This window comes from Lagopus muta, chromosome 3, assembly GCF_023343835.1.
Source record: "Lagopus muta isolate bLagMut1 chromosome 3, bLagMut1 primary, whole genome shotgun sequence".
Taxonomy (NCBI): domain Eukaryota; kingdom Metazoa; phylum Chordata; class Aves; order Galliformes; family Phasianidae; genus Lagopus; species Lagopus muta.
The window spans coordinates 8,712,892-8,732,227 of record NC_064435.1 but is presented as its reverse complement, the minus strand read 5'-3'; the positions used below and the strand labels follow the sequence as shown (position 1 = coordinate 8,732,227).

Here is a 19,336-nt window from a genome sequence, read left to right as displayed (position 1 = left end):
TAACAGTCCCACAGCATCAGGGTTATATACCAGTACTACTTTCCTTTGTCTTTGAAAGTATGTTGTGCCTGACTGTTTGCATTCCATGATAGGAATTGAAATGAGTCAGTGCCACTCGGCTCCGTCTTAGTTATTTTAAAAATAAGAGTGTCGTTAAGCAAGAGGCTAGTATTCATAAAGAGGGCTCAAAATACCTGAGTGAGCAATCCTTTTAAGTGTCAAACCCTTCAAAAGAACGGTGTACTCATGGTAAAATACCATGTATAGATTGGAGTTTAAAGGTATGAAAAAGTCTCGCCTAAACCATATGGTTACGGTCTGCAACCATACATAATTATATTCATTAAACAGGTCTCAAAATGCATACTTCCCAAGTAATTAAATTATTTAACAGAAAACTGATCACATAATTCTGTGATCATTAGCGCAAGACCTGTATGAGTCTTGATCTTCAACAGTACAAATTTGCATAGGTCAGACAAAGAATCACATAGAATTCATATCAACTTATTCTCCATCGTGGTTGTGAAATTACATACCTGTCGTTCAACTTTAACAAATTTGCCCATCATACTTTGGTCTTCAGTATCTACCGTAGATGCTTTGGCTACATATGGATCATTTCTATAAAGAATGAATATCTTTGTTAGCATTTAGTTTTTCTTTGCATCACAGTAAGTATTTTATATAAGAAAACTTAAATGTCATCTTGCTGGTATATCAATATAGCTTCTTGGAGCCCACTGAAGAAACGATTGGACAAACAGGATAAAAAGATCACTGTATACAAGTTCAATACATTTCTAAAGAATGAACTTCTGATCTTGAGATTAAAATTATATTGTTTTCAATATCAAGATAGAAATCAAGGCAAAACAAATGTAAACCAAAAAAGCTCAAAATGGAAATGAAATTAGTTTCAAACTTGGTGGAATAATTTTAGATTTGTGAAAAATGTTGAAGTAATAGATAACAAGGCTACAGATGTCATACAGCACTATTTTGAAGTCTAATTCTTTCCAATTATTGTGTTTAAAGACTTTGAATACAAATTTCATGGTTGAGTGTTTTTTTTTCTCCATTCCATTAACGCAAATAGAAAATGGCAGAGAGTGGAAAAGCAGAGACAAACATGGCCTGGAGATTTAAAATAGATTTCTGAATACATTTTCTGCTATGCAATAAGTCCCTAGGCTTTATTCAGAGTGTATTAAGAGTGAGACCTTTGCAACCTACTGCAGGGAACCTGCTTTAGCAGGGAGGTTGGACTTGATCTCCAGAGGTCCCTTCCAATCCTACAATTTGTGATTCCATGTAATTTCCTATTGCTCACACATCACATAGAATAAAGTGGTAAGAAGATGATCACTGCTCAAATAAGGAACCCTGATTTACAACGCTGTAAGATCTGAAACAGTCATTGTTAAGATAAATCTTTACCTAAAGAGTTCCAAATAAACTTCAAAGAAACCTATGTCTTTCCATAATCTATGGCAAAATCTAAAGAACTTGGAAAAGATATTCCCTGAAACTTTTGTTTTAACAGATTCAGCCCTTGTCCTCCCTTTCTGATGAAATTCACAGCTGTGAATATCTTAAAGCAGAAGCAATAACCAAAACATGCCAAATTTTGTAGGTTGGGTTACTATGGACAGGGCTTATGCAAATTTTGCAATCTGCTTAGTTTCCCAAATGGTTATTGTTTCTTCCATATGTGTAGGGCTCTGTCTTTGTATTTACATATTTTCAGATTTTTTCTGCGTGGGATTAACCAGATAAAGCCAAGTTAATTTATTTTCTGTAAGATTACTTTTGTCCTGAGAAACTGTAACAGCTTTGGGGACAGATTGTTGATAGTTTTGTGTGGTTCTTCATGGGTATTTAGTGACAGATTGATAGATGCAAGTAACAGAAAAGTGTCATTTATTATAGAATTATTGCTACCAGGATTGCTGCAATACAATACAATGTGTAATTTTCACACCCAGAAACCTGTTCTTGCAATTCATTTTCAGTAACTCCTTCTAATCATTGATTTTAAAGCAGAATTGTTGAAATTCTGTGCTTGCCTTTCGGTGGGGATTGTGATAAAACTTTTTTTCACTTCAAGTTGATAACTGGCTTACTTAAAGCTGTTGGCAATTTCTTAAAAATTTTTAAGAATTCATTGCATTCATTAAATCTAAAAATTCAGTACTTTAGCAATTGCATGTTCATATTTCATATAAAATCATATTTACAAAACACAGAGAAGCTGACCAACGTAATTAAGAAGCCAATAAGATTAGATTTCCATTATACATTGTCCTAAGGGAAGCTAGTCTTGTTCAACATTCACATTAAAGTATCTTGTAGCAACATATCTTTAATATAATATTGTTAATATAATATTGTTCTAGCTGTATGAATGAAATGCATGCTTTTTGGTATGAGTGAACATTATATTCTTGTTTAGGTCTGTGCAAAATACTAAGAATAATTTCACCTGGGAGACTGCTGTGAAGGGTAAGAAAAAGCTCCTCCCTTTTGGGATTTCTTATGCTTGGGAGTAGATGGAGGTCCAGGTGTAAAAATCATATCTACTCTGAAAAAAAAAGAGAAGTGCAACTGCATAAGACCACCTCTAAATGCTAACATAGCATGTTAGAACATGAAAGAAACTACTATGCATCTCTGCCAGACACAGTAGCAAAGACTCAAAAAGGAGTTTTGAAAATAGAGCTTAAAAAAGTCAAGACAAATCTTGAAAAAGCAAACTAGATATTTCCTAGGCACTAAAGTACTGCTGGACTATCTGTTAATGCCCCAACAGACTCCTTTGGCATCTAATTATTCTTAGACACAATAAGCTGTACTCACCCAGTTTTGTCTGGAAATAGCGAATGGAGACTCAACTCAGAGGTGAAAATTTTGGAGAGAGTAAGGAATATTCATCTGACCAAATCTGGTTTAAGGAGGAATGAGCTGTGTCACAAACACCGCTGCTTACATTGACTAGCTCTCCATTAACTAAGAGAGGAATCTCACAAGACTTGAACTCCACAAGTGGTGTCTCTACAGTGCTGAGCTGAACATCACAGAGCTGAGGCTGTGCTGTGATTTTTGCCTGGGCTCACCCAGGATGAGTCTTCACCCCACACAGCACTGCCATAAATAATATGCGAGACAGGCATAATCACATCAGCACCTCTGCAAATTCCAGCAGTTAAGCATCTGTGAGAGATCCCCTGCTGCTGAAAATCATGCAACAGCTCAGTCTAAGTTAGTGGAATGACCTCCAGCACAGGGCTTATAGACCATGCTGCAGACACAGATTTCTGAGGTCATGAGCTCTCCTCAACTTTCTGAGCTCAAAAAATATTTTCATTTACATTGATTTACACTTGAAGAGATTTAAAACCTTTTGTGCTAATGTGTTTTTGCGCTTGTATTAGATATTTCACTGCACAGTTCAAGAGGTAAACCAGCCCAAAGGAAAACTCTTTGTGGTGCAACTACAGCTTTTATTGATCATCTGCAAAAAGGGGGAAAATTTCACTATAATCAAGTGAGCCAGCAGTCAAGAAAATTTTTGATTACTGCATTCTACATATGAGCCAGTGCTCACTTCTGCTGCAGCTACCTCAGCTAGCTGCTCACTCACCTTTACTTTTTGTGGAAGAGGCTTTCTGATAGATCAGCTACACTGATCAGAGAATGTCTGGGTGGCCTTGTACACATACAGACCAACTAAACTTTTTCCAGCACAGTTCTACATTTTCCCCACTTCCCAGAGGATTCTTACCTTGCCTGAAGATACTTTATTCTGGAAAGCATATCAAGATGCCCTGCTGAGTATTGCTCTATCACATCCTTTACATCGTAAGGCCTCAAAGTCTCCTTGAATTTTTTTTTATAGAGACGAAACTGTAGTATTCTGTATAATAAAGGAAAACATTACTAAGCTTCTGTATAAATTCCAAAATGATCATTTGCATCTTCATTGAATATTTGGTAAAGACTCTGGATGTTGGGAAATCGATCATGTTATTTACATACTAGGCAATAATAAGCAGAGAATCCCTAATGTCATACCATGTGTGAAAACAATTGGCTTTTCATAACTAATAGAATAGATTTTCCTTAAAATATTTACATACACACGTCTTTTTCAGTATTATCTTAGTAACTAGAAATGGTTCAAAGCAATACGTTCAGATGGGGAACTCAAAGATCACAAATAACAGGAGATATTGAAGCTGAAGGCATGGTTCAACTTAATATGAAACTAGTTTATAGTATATACAATGCTGAATCATTATCAACTTGGTTTTCATTTTGCATCTGGGAGAGTTTTGGAGAGGAAATGCTAATTCATTAGGAATGTGGAAGTTCAGTAGTCAGCAACTGAATTTGTAGATAAAAGGAGAAAGTGTTAGAAATACCTAAAGTGTCCTTGAAAAATTACCAGTGTAACATTATTGTTATCGCTGTGGCATTGTTATTATTATGTGGCATCATTATTATTATCATTACTACTGGTAGTAGTAGTATTAAATATCCTAGTTAACAATAGAATCATAGATGTAATATGGATCCATGCTGACAAGACAGCTTGAAAACTGCTTGACATCCTTTTCTAAAATACTTTCCTGTTTATTTATCTGTTCACACTTGTATCTTGGAAGGTTAAACAAATAGGTAATAAACGTAAGAATGAAGTATCATTTAATTTCTTAAAATCTGAACTTCTTAGGCTTGAAATCTAACTATTCAACTCTGTTACTTGTAAATCTTTCAGTGTTTGAGTTTTCAAAACTTGAAACGTGATTATTATAGCCAAAATATGTATGATAACACCCAAACTGTATTTAAAATAGGAAATGTACTGTTAGTAATTTCAGTTTAAATTCCTGATTATGACTCTGGAAACCCATTAAGAGGTCTTGTCTGAATGAATTGCCTTCTATTATCCTTCAAGGTCTGGATAAACTATATAAGGGGGGAAAAAAAAGAGAGGAAAAAAATCTTGGCTTATGATTGAGTTTAAAGGAAAATTACATGAAATCAATTAGATTTGCACAGGATATGGGAGAGGAAGTTTTGCAAAAATAATGACATGCCTTACGGAAGTGTACAAAATAGGGCAGATGTAAAGCCTGCATTTGAAACCAAGCAGGTATCAGGAGGAAAAAAAAGGGGGAAATTATAGAGGGAGCAAGAATGGAGAAGCTTCCAGCAGGATGGAAGCAGTATTAATTTTTATTTTATTTGTATATATTAGTCAGACAAATCAGTTTTGGGTTATTGATAAAAATGATGAAACGAAAACAGACATCATGCTCATACAGAAGAAAATAAAGTATTGAATTCAGAGCACTAACTTGTTATGGAAGTTCTGATGAGAATAAATTGGACTTAAAGACAATTGCATTTTGTGAAAGAAATACCGTCTGTACACTATTTTCCTTTCTCAGCCATTGCCTGGTTATTAAAAATGAAGTTCATTGTGGAGGTGAAAAAGATGAATCCTGCAGGTCTTTAGCTATAATCTACCAACACAAGTTGTTATAGCATCCATAAGTTAAAAAAAAAAAAAAAAAAAAAAGCTTTTCTGACATCATTAATTAAGATACTGTAAATGAATGTTCTCTAGTAATGCAGGTCTTACTCTGTGATACCATCAAATGAAAATGTGAAGTAAGATCTTTCATCACTTAGTAATTGACTGGAAGTTATTCTACATGGAAACCACACTGTAACTGAATGATTGTGGACTCACTGAGAGCTTTGGCATGAACTGGGAATACATACAATCATAATCAATAACAATGGGACATCTATCCCATACACCTGAAATTGATTTATGAGCCCTTCTGGATTTAGAGTATATAATCATCTTCTTTGAATATTTCTAAAGAACATAGTAATTGGGGCACTCCAGACTTTACATTTTTCAACTAGGTGTAGTAACTGCCTGATCCAAGATTTAACAACTACCAGAAAAAAAAAAAAAAGAAAGAAAATAAAAAGAAAGAAATGCAATGAAAGCAGATTTTCCTTGAGAAAATTATAGGGAAAGAGTAAAAAAATCTGAGTGTAGAGGTAATAGAGTACAGTGAACTAATTTTGTGTTTTTGACATGCTAAGCACATTATCAATCCTTACTAGAATTTTTAGCTTCAGGGAATATTTCATTTGATGCAAAACTAGAAATGACACAAACCATGGGCTGATCAAATGGAGATCTCTCTTTATTAAACTATGACAGACAACAACATATATTGCAGGGTCAAACAAATATAAATAAAGAATATTTATGTCAGTTGAGGATTTGTTGCTAAACTAAAATTTAAGCTTTACATGAATGTTACAGTAAGTTGAGCAGTATACTATAATTATAGCATTATATTATTAAATTATTATATCAATATATATATTATATATTATTATATAATAATATATATTATATGATATATTATTATATATAGTGTATTATTATATTATATATATTATTATTATAGTATATTTTAATGATAAGGTGTATAATATTGTTTTATAATAACTATGTTTGTGGAGGGTCTTGAAAAAAATGGCCCGATAAATGTTACTGTAAAATATTTTCCTTCCTGCATATTTTAAAAGAGGACTTTGAAAAGGATTTGCCAGATGTTTTTCAGTTATCTACAGTTGTCTAGTCTATTGCATTCATAAAAAGAACAGCAACAAGAGATTTCCTAAAGCAAACACTCAAAAACTATGCAGAGGTTAAAGACATTTACCTGACAGCTCTGATGGCTGTCTTGAATGTTGGAATCATATCTTCCATAAGAAAGTCACTACTGTCGCCTCTCTCTTCTCCCCCAGGTTCCCCTGTTCCTGCATCTGCAAGGTAGGTCACAAAAAAATGTGTGAACATCTGACAACTTAAGTGTAATTTAGTAAAAGAACATCTTTTGCAGGTTTCTCTTACTGATCTCATGTAATTTCAGGGGAAGGATAATCAAGTCCCCAGAGAAGACACCCAAACTATATCCATGGTAGTATGGATATATGTTCTGAGGCCAGCTGGCACAATAAAGAAAAAACTGCCATTGAGAAAACATGCCAACACAACAGACAAAAACAGAAAAATGTGTTGAAGGAAGCTGAGGAAAAACATCCTGTCTTATTGCACAGACACCCATAAATGGAAATGCTGGCGGTAGCTTTCCTAGGGAGAGTGGGAGGGAAACATCAGTTCACTCTACAAGACAAGGTTTAAAGGGTTTGCAATGAGTAGATATTTATGGGATACCTGGTCACAGGTCTGGATGCAGTCCTGCTGGGAGTTGCCTTAACATATAATCCCTGCTAATAAGCACAGCCATGATAGCAAATGCTTTTGGGGGGATACAGATTCACTGACCAATGTGCCCTATTGTCCCATTCAAGTAGGTTGATTACATCACCAGCCAAATTCAATATCAATTGCTGTTTTTTGGAGGACCATTGCTTTATTTCAAGCACTGTGTTGCCTGGACACCAGCATTTGTTTCCTGGAGCTTCCCCAAATGTGCCACATAAAACCAGGAGATGGCAATGCTTGTTCCAGAAAGTTGAAAACCTTGAACAGAAGATGCAGAGGAAGAAAGTAAAATGGGGAGAAAAAGGAATGGATAGAAAGAAATCAACACAGATGGGCTACCTTCTGAGCTTTGCCAAAAAGCGTACGCTTTCATTCGGAATGCAGTGCGAAAACGCTCCTTATTATTCAAGACAACATTCTTAGGCTCTTTTGAAGGACTTTCTTCAATGGCATCTACATTCAGAGGGGTAAATAGCTTTCCTTTAGTATTGGTACCACGAACCCGATCCAAGAGACCCAGCTTTTGGCTACAAAATAAGCAAAAGTAATCATTTTCCTCCTTTGTACACTTTAAACTTTTTTTTCATGATTCTTTAAATATAGAAGAGGCTAAATAAATGTTTTGTACACAAGGACACTGCTGGGGCTACCATAATACATCAATGTCTTTGCAAACAACAGCAAAGCTCCACATATAATTAGCTGATTTTTATGAGAATTTTTTTATTGTATCAATGTTGAAAATGTTACCAGAGGGTCTTGCTATCCTCTTTATGTAATACATCACAATGCTTCAGCTCCAGTACCACATCTGAAGCATTAGATTTTTTATTAAGAAAACATTATTACTTAGGCAGTTATATTATCTAAAGGCAAGGATGCTTGGCCCTTCCCTCATTAGTGCTTTCTTGAACTACTGCATCTACAGCAGACTATTAAATGAATAAGTCATGTGCATAGTTGAGAGGAGAAGAAAGGTCAAATGTGCCGTGAATCAAATAAATTGTCAGCATGACACTGGAAAGGCATTGCCAAGCAATTACTTGCTACCTGGTAGGGCATGCCACCCAGTTCTCTCCATGATTAACTTTCAGTAATTTCTCACTATTCCAGAAATTTAAGTTCAAATTGTGGCAAAATTACTTATTTTGTTGTTCTGATGATTCCTTGCACTGTCCTCTTTCAGAATAATGTACCAGGTATTGTCACATCAATGACAATGTATAGCTAGAGTTACATCTACCTGCCATCTTACTGGCATCAGTAACCCTTCTCATAGCCTAATGACCATGATAGTCTTAAAAGTAATTAGTAATACCACTGAAAACAGCAGAATAAAAGAATTTGCTACTTAGTGTATTAACTTAAATATGCTCTGAACAATTTGAATGTGATAGGTGGTATAAACATTTGATTTTCTTGTTTTGCTGCTAAAAATATATTGTTTTGAATACTTGATAAAAAAATGCTAAATGTGGGGCTAAGTCATGAGAAGAAAGCCTGCCCCTTACTCCAATCCAACAGTGCAATGGGGAACAGCTCTAGAAAGAGGTGAATTGTGCGCATGTGGCCAAGAGGCAAATCTATGTGGGAAAGTAGGGCAAGAGGGCTCAGTGGAGTAGAGAAAAAAATAGAGCAGTTGACAAGTTTATGAGAGTCACAGGCGAGAGCAAAGCTGAAGGAAAGAACTGATGGCCAGGATAATGAGATTGGATTGGTATTCAGAGAGGTGTTTGTACATATTGTTCAGCTGAAGCTGCTGAACATGCTGGTGTGGAAGAGCAAGGATGGAGAGGGTCCACCCTGGAAGGACATAGCGGTCAGAGCTAGTTACTTCTTTGCAGACACTGTGATTGGAGAATCTCACTCACAGGACTATTTATTCTCTGTTTAAGGAGTTATCATCTTGATCAGATGGATTTTTATGTGTTCTAGCAATGTTTTTGGAAGCTGTGGATCTCTGGTATCACCTCTTTGACAGAAGAAGCTATTTCCACTTCGGAGCTCTGCCTGTGGCAGTATACCACCACAGCAGAAGTTTTTGGTATAATGTTCTTAAAATAGCAATTTAATAGATTTAAAGAAACAGCAGCATTCATAGGAGTGCTGACTCTAGTAGGAATACTGCAACTTACAGCATACAAAGTTCCTAATTTATTTGAGCATTGCAGGTTACTGTTGTTGCAGTTATGTTTTTTTTGTTGGGTTTTTTTTCCCCAATATAAATTACTGGAGCCCTCATCTTTACTATCAGATTCATATTAACAGTTCTTGGGAGAGCTGGACTAGATGATCTCCAGAGATCCCTTCTAACTCCTGCAATTCTTTGATTCTGTGAAATATCCCTCTCTCAAAAGACTGAAGTACAAACATTTGTGTAGTGTGCTTTCTCAGACTTTCTGAATTTTGTTGTTGACAATATTGCAATACTTATGAATGCAGTTTCTGCTGCCCATTAAATTTAGATGTGTATATTAAATGTATAGGTGTATGCAAGTGTGGAAGTGGCAAAACTATGAAGGACTTGTGTGAGTATGGAAACGCACAGCTAGTCCTGATGTATCAGCAGTGCCAGGCCTGAAGTCAGCGATTTGAGGAGACAAAAGCACAGACCTGAGAGAAGAATTAGAATGGTCTTAGTGAATTGCATTAATAACCCAGATTTTGCCCTCATGTAATTTCCTGAGTAATTAATAGCTTTGGGGGAAAATGTACACAGTACAGGCAAATTTGCACAGAAAAAAATCAAGGAATAGTTTTCTGTTTGTAGCAAAATAATATTACTGTTTGACAAGCCAATTTCTGTGGCAGATTAGTCAGCACAAAATGTGTAGAGTAGTTTCATGTTCAGCCTTAGGAATTATTTTAAAAATTAATTCCATTATGTTTCCTTCTGGGCTGGACTCTGGATCTGACTGATCTGAAGCAGTGCTCCAAAGGCTAAACTAATGGTGAGTATAGGACCTGAGCAAGTGATTTGCTTTCTATTAAGACCACAGAGAAATCTGTGGTCTCTTTTCTGCATTACTGTTGCTTATCTGTTTTCTCAGAGGCCTTGTCTGAGAGCAGTGGTGCTTAGCAAGACATTCCAAGGCATCCCTGGGAACTTTATTCAGTCTCTTATACACTATATATAGAAAATACATATACAGGAGAGATTTTTTTTTTTTCAGTTCAGGGACAGAAATTCTGACCTACCTCAGAACAGCAGTGGTCAAGACTTCATAACCTGCTGATAGATCAAAATAGTCCTCTGCATTCAGCAAAAAAGGCTACTTATTTGCTATGATATTCTCCACTGCATATATAGCTACCCTCTTTTTATTTTTTTTTTTTTTTAATGTAGCTAATATCAACATAAACCATTCCTAAATTGCCTTTCCAGAGTTAACTTTTCCCATCAATAAGTGCTAGCTCATGAACAAATTATTGTCTCAAGACTGTTGCTCAGGCACCTTAGGTTTAGAATTTTACCAATCTGTTTTAACTCTTTAAAATCATGCCTAAGGTTGATTTTTAGTCTCCTTTTTATGCTCTGTGGAAGTCAGCAACCTGCTGAGAGAACTGTTTCACTTTGGAATGACTTTCAAGATGGAAAAATCTGTCTGTTATTATTGATTACAGGGAGATCTAGGTGAGAATTAATTTAAAATGCAGATCTCTAGCCTAAACTGAAGTTATGTGACCTGAAGCCTTTCTCGTTAATTTAATGCTGGTTATTAACCCTTAAAGTAACATTCATTTATAGCAGGATTTTTACACAATAAATGTAGACAACTGTGCTCATATGTAGGCAGCCAGAGCAGTAGAATACTCCGAAAATCAATCTTTAGCTTCACATGAAAAATACAATATGTTGTATATAAAAAATAAACAAAAAAAACCTAACAAACTAACTTCTTTCCAGATAAATAGCTACTTATCATCATGGAAAAAGCAGACTGTATTCTCATTTCCAGGGGATGAAATCTGGGTCTGCTGGGGTTTCTGCTTACATAGTGGTTTTTAAAAACACTTAGGAAACATCTGTTCTCATGACACAATCCCCATCATTAAAACAGCATGCGCATGGCTCAGTCTCAGAGTATGAAGCATGCGCAAATCACATCATCCTTTATGAGAGTGGCTAGGACAGTGGTTCCCACCTACAAGTTCATCTACTGCTGCTTGTCTTTCAGAATCCACCTATTGATATTAGCTGCTTTTCCTCTCTTTGGGACAGCAGTTTCACATTATTTGGCTTTCCCACAGGAAAACAGGATTTCTGATTTCACTTCCAGAAATCACAAGAAATAACACATCCCAAAAATACTGATAAAAATGCAGAGCATTTTTTTCTGATTGCTTTGGATGCATTGCCATTTCTTGTCTCGCATGCCATTGCATCCTCTCCCTTGTGATGGGATAAAAGTTTTCCTCAAACTTTTATCTTCAAAGTGGAGTCCTAGCATGAGAACTCCTTTATGCTAGGGTAAATACAGACCACTACAAAGGGAGGAAGATAGATGCACTGCAAACTATCTTCGCAGCTGAAGGACAATTCATCTCTCAGATTCTTGCTCCTGTTGAGCAAAGGGAATTATTTTGGAAAATCTGGGAGAAGAATTTGCTTTTGGGATATACAAGAGATGGCTGGCTTCTGCAGCAGATGTTCTACCCTTGCTAAGAATAAAGAGTGGGAACCACTGAACTAGCAATACTGATTCATAAACAGTCATGCATGGAAATAACGCAGTTACATCCCATCATGCAAGCCAGATACTCTCCTCTCTGTGTTTTGCCTAACATTGGAGTTTCATAATCAAATGGCACATGTATGAGAAGAAAAATAATGAATCAATACTAAAAATGAATAAAACACAGCCCTACTCCATGTATTTACCCTTTTCACCTCACACAGAGTAATAATATTCAGGAAATCTTTCCATATTTTTGCAGTTTATCTAATCACTATGCTAGCTAATCATTAGGTTAGGCTAGTCTCAAGTAACTGGAAGTAAAAGGAAGTCAGGCTTACTCCAGTATTTTATTACATTATCAGCTGTACTATCACTGTGCAGGTGAACTGGGCTTTGAGAAATCAAACATTCTGAATGAGATTTTCAGGAATATTCTCCTTTGCGCTTTTCCCAATGGAAATTAGCATACAACTAATATGAAGACAGCAATGAGCCCTGCAGAAAATCTAGCCCTCAGTGAATACTTTCAACTGATCTCTAAGAGTCCACGTTTTACCAATATAAAACAAAGAACACTTTTCTGTTCCAAACTACTTACAAAATTTAGCCAATCAGCTTATCCTTCTAAGAAAATTAAATGATATTTGTTTCTATGAAGAATAACACACAAAAGTGATCAACCTCAAAATAATTGACCGTAACTTCTTAATAACTAATATTTTCTTTTAAAAAGCCCCTGGGCACCTAGAATTCAAGGTCTAAATCTGCAAATTTCTGATTTGGGAGGGAAAAAATATCCCATTTTAGCCACCACATTTCCTCATCCTTTGGTGGTCCTTACTGGTATTTAAGTGTAGATCTAATTTTAAATTCAAACTCGCCATCCAAATTATCTGATGAGAAATATGACCATGAGTTCTTCCTTAGACTCATCTTTGACACTCTTCAGAAAAAGAAAGAGTCCCTGTTCACACTAACAGGCTTTTGATCAGTCCCTTTACTCATTCCCCTCTAAAGTGATTAGAAATGGGCAAAAATAAGCAATATCACCCCAATCCATGGGGAGAACAATCCAAGTTCAATTCCTTGCAAAAACAGGATGGATATTTTTCACCAAAGAATGCAGCCAGAAATGTAAATAGAAATCACATGGATGTTGACCCACTCTTTACTTTGCAGTGAACATTTCTCCATGTATCAATCACTAGAAAAATCAGTGTTTCTCAAATATTTTGCATGGGCCAATTGTCCAATGAAAAATGGAGTGCTTCACTAGCAGCTCTCCAAAAGATGAAGGGCTTAAGCTAGGAAAGCTGAATTGTGTACTGATGTTTGTGAAATGAAGTAGAAATGAGAAGAACAAGATAAAGTTGAATGATGGGAAGATGTTCAGGATAAAATAAAATATTTAACAATGTAGTCAAAATCTTAGTATTTCCAATGATGTGTCTTTCAGAATTTTGGATTGCTACTGATTATTTCTATGTTTCATTGCAGTAAAATAAAGTTATTGCCCCAAGTCTTAAGTCAGAGTTCAGCAAGATGTTTAAACGTGTCACTAACTTCATTCAGATGATCAAAATCCTCCACTTCCCTGAATCAGAACCTGTAAATACACATGCAGGGATACTGATCTGCTGAACATAAATGCAAAGTAACTTGCATGCATTTGTACTGACAACGTTGGGGCTGCACAAGAAATGGTTTTCAGCTCTTACAGAATATTGTTCAGCCATAGACTTCTAGATGCTTAGCAGAGTAGGTTAGTATCATTTTCATTCTATGAAAACAGTGAAAAGCACTTATTTCTAAGCAGATCATTGGCAGAGCTATGACTAGATCCCATGTTTTCAGAACAGCAGAACAATGAACTATCTGCAAAGTCATGCACATTTATTTTTATATTTAAGTAATGTTTCTTTCTTATTTCCCTTACTTTTCATGGTGGTTAGATGAACTACTGCTGTCAAAACAGAAATTGCAGGCAGAGAATGGCATGCAAGAAATATGGAGAGTAAGGCTCAATTGTTACTTGAATGTATATACCTAAGTTTTCTTGTGAGGCTCGATCCAAAGAATGACTCCCTACTAAACATGACATTACTGTAAAGTGAAGAAAAGTTATTAAGATGAGACGTTAATGATTACTCATGAAAAGCTCTATGAAAAAGAATGGGAATAGCCTTTCATTTGTATTTAATGAAGTATGCAGTTCAGAGTGACTTTTTTCCCCTTCCTGTTTCGGGAAGTTGCATTAAGAAGAAATCCTGATAGTGAAATTTCCAGCCTTGCTAGAAATGCTTTCATTTTCATTAAGTTGTAACTACTAGCAATACTAAAATGTACCATATTATATTCTCTTATAATCACACAGTAGGAAGGACTAGTACAATGGTCTGCCACTTAAAGATCTCAAAACATATTTCCAAAGGCAGAGGGATATTATTTATCTTAGAGACATAAGGAAACTGGGATAAACAATTTTTTTTCAGTGATACGATAACTGACCTAGCAATGAATTTGTTTTCCTGCTGTCTAGTTCTACAGTTGAGTAATGCTGTGTGCCAAAATTAAAAACCTGTCTAGGAGCAAAGCCCTAGGAGAAACTTCAAAATTCTTCACTAAAGTGCCTGTATACCCACGATTCAAAATTAACACACTGATCAAAATAAGTGCTAATAGCTATTAAAAACAGTGTGGAAAAATCAAGCCACCAATTACTTCCTCAAACACAAACATAAACACCAGTTTCAAAATAAACTATGTTCACTCTGCAAAAGCCCAACCCAATGGTTGGGACATGTAAAACACCCCAGTATTAGCTGAATGAGAGCACTCTAATAAATGAGGACATTAATGTCACTTTTTTCAAAAAGATGAAAATCCTTTGTAATACAAAAGTGCAAAGCATAGGACTCTTCAGATCAGATGGAAACAGGAAATCATCCTTTCTCTACAGACACAATTGCTATCTGAGATTTCATAGAATTTTGCAGAATCCTTAGAGTTGGAAGGGACCTCTGAAGGTCATGTAGTCCAACTCTCCTGCAATGAACGGGGACACCACAGCTAGAGCAGGCAGCCCAGGGCCTGATCCAGCCTCACCTTGAAAGTCTCCAGGGACAGGGCACCCAATGCTTCTCTGGACAACCAGTTCCAGTGCCTTACCACCCTCAATGTAAAATACTTTTTCCTTATATGTAACCTAAATCTACTTATCTTTAAGTTTAAAACCACTTCCCTTGTTCTGTCACCACAGATCCTGCTAAAGAGTCTCTTCCCTTCTTTCCTGTAGTTCCCCTTTAGATACTGAAAAGCTGCTATCAGGTTTCCTTGGAACCTTCTCTTCTCCATTCTGAACAGCCCCAGCTCTTTCAGGCAGTCCTTGTAGGAGAAGTGTTCCACTCCTTTCGTCATTTCTGTGGTCCTTCTCTGGATGTGCTCCAACAGGTTCATATCTTTCCTGTACTGAGCACTCCATGTCCTCATGTAGAGAAGCAGGATCACCTCACTCACTCTGCTAGCCACATTCTTGTGATGCAGCCCAGGATATGGTTGGCTTTCTGGGCTGTGAGGGCACATGGCTGGCTCATGTCCAGCTTCCCATCCATCCTCAAGTCCTTTTCAGTAGGTCTGGCAGCTTAAAGCATTGATTAAGGAAGAAACAGCTTATGGCATCTGCAGCATGTAGTCACCATGCTCCCCACCAGTAAGCAGTGAAGAGCACAGTATCAGTTACTCTTGGTTTTGGGCATGTACAGAGCTTACAGGTAAAGTGCTATTCTTAACAGAGCAACATTGCAAACCTCTTCAGTACTTACAAGATCCAGCCCACTGCGTGGGTCAACATGTTCGTCAGTGCCTCTCACATCTTTAGTTCTAGTTTAAAGTAAGCTTCAGTAAAGCCTTGGCGGTTGTCAAATTTTAATTAGCTTTCTACTACCACAAATCCTTCCCTGCAAACTTGCCTTGGCATTCAATTTCTGAAACGGACTCTTTGGTCATTGCCTTATCCTATGTTTTTCCCAAATGTTCTAAGAGCAAGGAGTTGCTCTTTTTTTGTTACTCTGCCATCTCCTGCTTGGAGAGAGGTTCTAGGAAGATCTGTCATAGAATTCAACTCTTTGGAGTTCCTAAAGAGCTTTCATGTTGCAGAACAGAAACTCTGACATTTTCACACAGCTGGGCTTCATTTTTTAATTTTAAAAGAATCACAGAATCACAGGGGTTGGAAAGGACCTCAAGAAATTATCGAGTCCAACCCCTCTGCTAAAGAGGTACCCTACTATAGATCACAGAAATAAGTGTCCAAAAGCGTCTTGAATATCTCCATAGGAGAACACTCTACAACCTCTCTGGGAAGCCTGTTGCAGTGCTCCATCACTCCTACTGTAAAGTTCTTCCATGTGTTAGTACAGAATTTCCAAGTTCAAGCTTTAGGCCATTATTCCTTTTCCTACTGCAACACACCATCAAGAAGAGCCTGGCTTCATCCATTTACTTCCCCCTGAAGGGGAGATCAATTTATTCTAGTTGGTCTCATATAAGGAGACCAAGGATACCACGCGGCCTCATCAGCCTTCCTTTACGAAAGAGGAAGTGGGCATTCATGACAGCATTCCAGTCATGTGAGCTGTCTTACCATGTCTCTGTGATCACAATGAGATCATGACTCTGTGATTGCACACAGATCTCTAGTTCTTCCTGTTTATTTCACATACTGTGCATTGGTATACAGGCACTTTAGGGAAGCAGAGGGTGCAGGTATATCTAGAGGGATGCAGGAAGGTTTAAGCCACACTGTTGATAACGTTATCTACTTTGAAGAGTAATTATGAGATCACATTAGACAACTGAGAGGCATTTCTCCACAGTTTTCTAAAAAGGCAGCATTACCAGGCCCCTCTCTGTCACAAGGAACTCCATGCCCTTCCTCCATGAAATGTAGTTTAAAGCTCTGCTAACCAATCCAGACAGATTGTTCCCCAGAACACTTTTGTCCCATTTTCTCAATTGCATTCTGCATGCTCTCTCAAAGGTCTGCCCAAGATCACAGCACCCAAAGCCTTGATCTTGACACCATCTTGCCAGCCAGTAATTTACCCAATCTATTCTTGTCCTTATTTTATTAACTTTTTATGTTTTCTGACTATTCTGAGAAAGATTTGTATGAATTCTTCTTTCTCCATTATCAACCACAGTTCAGAAAGTGAACTTACTGCTACAGCTTGCCCATTAAGTACTCCACTATGCAAGACTTTGGAGACTGAGTGCACTGATGGGCTGTTCTCTCCACTAAGACAACATTTCCTTATTGCCCATTCAATTCAATATAGCCTTCAACACAAACTGCAGTACAACTAATGCACTAATATTTCCCATACTAAATCAGCACAGGAAGATTCAATCTTTTTTTTTTTTTTTAATTTAAATTACATGGTCTATAAACAGGAGTTTTATGAGAAGTGGGACATGGAACTGTAAAAACAAGCAGATTAGAGCTCAGCCTCATATCTACTGAAGTCAGTGGATGCTTCCACAAGTACCATAATTTGTCTGTTTACCTGGAGGAGTTCCAATCGTTTTTTTTAATAATGCTTACTTCTTTAAACATATTGTTACTAAGGTTCCCATTCAGAATTAATGATGATTTTGCTGAAGGTTGTTTCTTACCTAACAACATAAAAGCAACACATAACCTTCTAGAACAAGGACCATGGGATTACGATTTTAAAGATTCTGTGCTGAGAGTCATAATTATCAGTTTTTAATCCAGTTCATCCATATTAAATGCCTTCTACTGGACTAAACGCTAGAACAGCTCAGAAAATACTGCAGGAATTGTTCTGTCGCTACAGGCACAGGAACTTCTCTAGGAAGCTGTAATTCCCTGTCAGTTTACAATTTTTCCTATAATTCTTGCTCATTTTCTCCATGTTTTAAATGAGAATGAAAATGGAGACAGCTTAATCATAGGTCTTTGTGGAACTATTTATCTTTTAATACCTATTGACTTTCATTGTGGATGATCCATTGATAGTAGTTTAGCATTTAAGTGCCTTATGTGTCTGACCTAAGAGATTGAATTCTTTTACGTGCTTTCAAATCTGTAATTTTGCTAAAGGGGTTATGAATAATTCATTTCCAAATATGTCTCAAACCTCGTATGTTCACTAACAGGGTCTGCTCTGCTGTAGTCTTCAATGACTAACCAGTATTAGGATCTCATTCTCTGCTTATAAAGCCCCAAAGTTACTGGGAACTTTCCCATCTACATCAGCAGAGGTAAGAACAAGCCCTTAACTCTAATGTAGCCTTTGTAGTAAAGTGAGAGAACTTGATTATCCTATTGATCCACCTTAGCCTTTCATCTTCATATTTATCATCAAGAAATCTGAGAATATGTTGAAATGACACAGACCTGATCCCTTCCATCAAAACATTGCTCTGTGCGGTGCAACAACATGAGGCAGAACTTTAAATTCACTGCACAGCAACTTGAATGCTTAACTCTGCCCCTATAGCATAGATCAGGAAAAATTTCTATAGTCTCTGATTAATCATAATGAACAATAAAGCTTACAGACAATCAGCAAGCAACACTTTCCAGTTGTACGATTAGCATTTTAGCTATGTTGTTAAGTTGGGAAAAAAGCAAGCAATTAAGAAATGGATTGGTTAAACATTTTTAATGACTACCTATGGTGTTAGTAGCATGTTTTGGTTAACAGCTCACAAATCCACGAAGAACCATTTAACCCACATTCTCCAATAATGTATTAAAAGAAGACTTTAATAATGGCAGAAGCATACCTGGCAGTACCATCCAATTGCTCTTTCCTTTTATAGAAGAGAGGAAGCATTGTAAGAAATCAAGGAAAGAAGAATTACACAATAAATCCAGCAAATTCTTTTAATGGAAATTGTTAATCTACTAATTGTTTACACTTTTTTTGCTCTGTGATCAGATCATTACTGACAACAGAATTAAAAGCTTTGACATTACGTTTTTAGCTAGTCATAAAGTAAAGTAAATGAAACACTGAAACCAATCTGTGTTGCTAAGAATGGTAATCTAGGCTTTCATGAGAAGTCAATCCCTTGCCCTCTCTCCGAGGACCTCATTTGCAAAACACCTCTTAAATTTCAGGTTATGTTTAAATCAGAGAAGAACCTAGTACAAAGGATAAGTTTGAAAACACAGTAGTGAGTCTAGACTTCAGGTGAACATGAGAAGTGTTCTCTGAACAAAATGTGAGGTCAAGGAACCCTGTAGGAATCACAGTGTAATGGATAAGGTGGGAATAGATACAGAGTGAGAAGGGATACA

At 36.6% G+C, this 19,336-nt stretch overlaps 2 protein-coding genes across 3 annotated transcripts in view; both read right to left on the bottom strand.

Moving 5' to 3' along the window:
- Nucleotides 1–19,336, bottom strand: part of DNAAF11 (dynein axonemal assembly factor 11) — a 348,016-nt gene that overhangs the window by 59,935 nt on the left and 268,745 nt on the right. The gene's annotated exons all lie outside the window — the stretch shown is intronic.
- The window catches only part of KCNQ3 (potassium voltage-gated channel subfamily Q member 3), a 199,433-nt gene that overhangs the window by 6,465 nt on the left and 173,632 nt on the right, over nt 1–19,336 (bottom strand). The window contains exons 9-15 of one of the 2 annotated variants that reach the window (XM_048940303.1): nt 18,820–18,846; nt 14,053–14,109; nt 7,667–7,854; nt 6,762–6,864; nt 3,785–3,916; nt 2,486–2,584; nt 540–624 (exon numbers count right to left, since the gene is read on the bottom strand). In XM_048940303.1, the coding sequence (XP_048796260.1) occupies nt 540–624; nt 2,486–2,584; nt 3,785–3,916; nt 6,762–6,864; nt 7,667–7,854; nt 14,053–14,109; nt 18,820–18,846 (691 nt within the window). The remainder of the gene's footprint in view (nt 1–539; nt 625–2,485; nt 2,585–3,784; nt 3,917–6,761; nt 6,865–7,666; nt 7,855–14,052; nt 14,110–18,819; nt 18,847–19,336) is intronic. The other variant, XM_048940304.1, reaches the window with a different exon arrangement.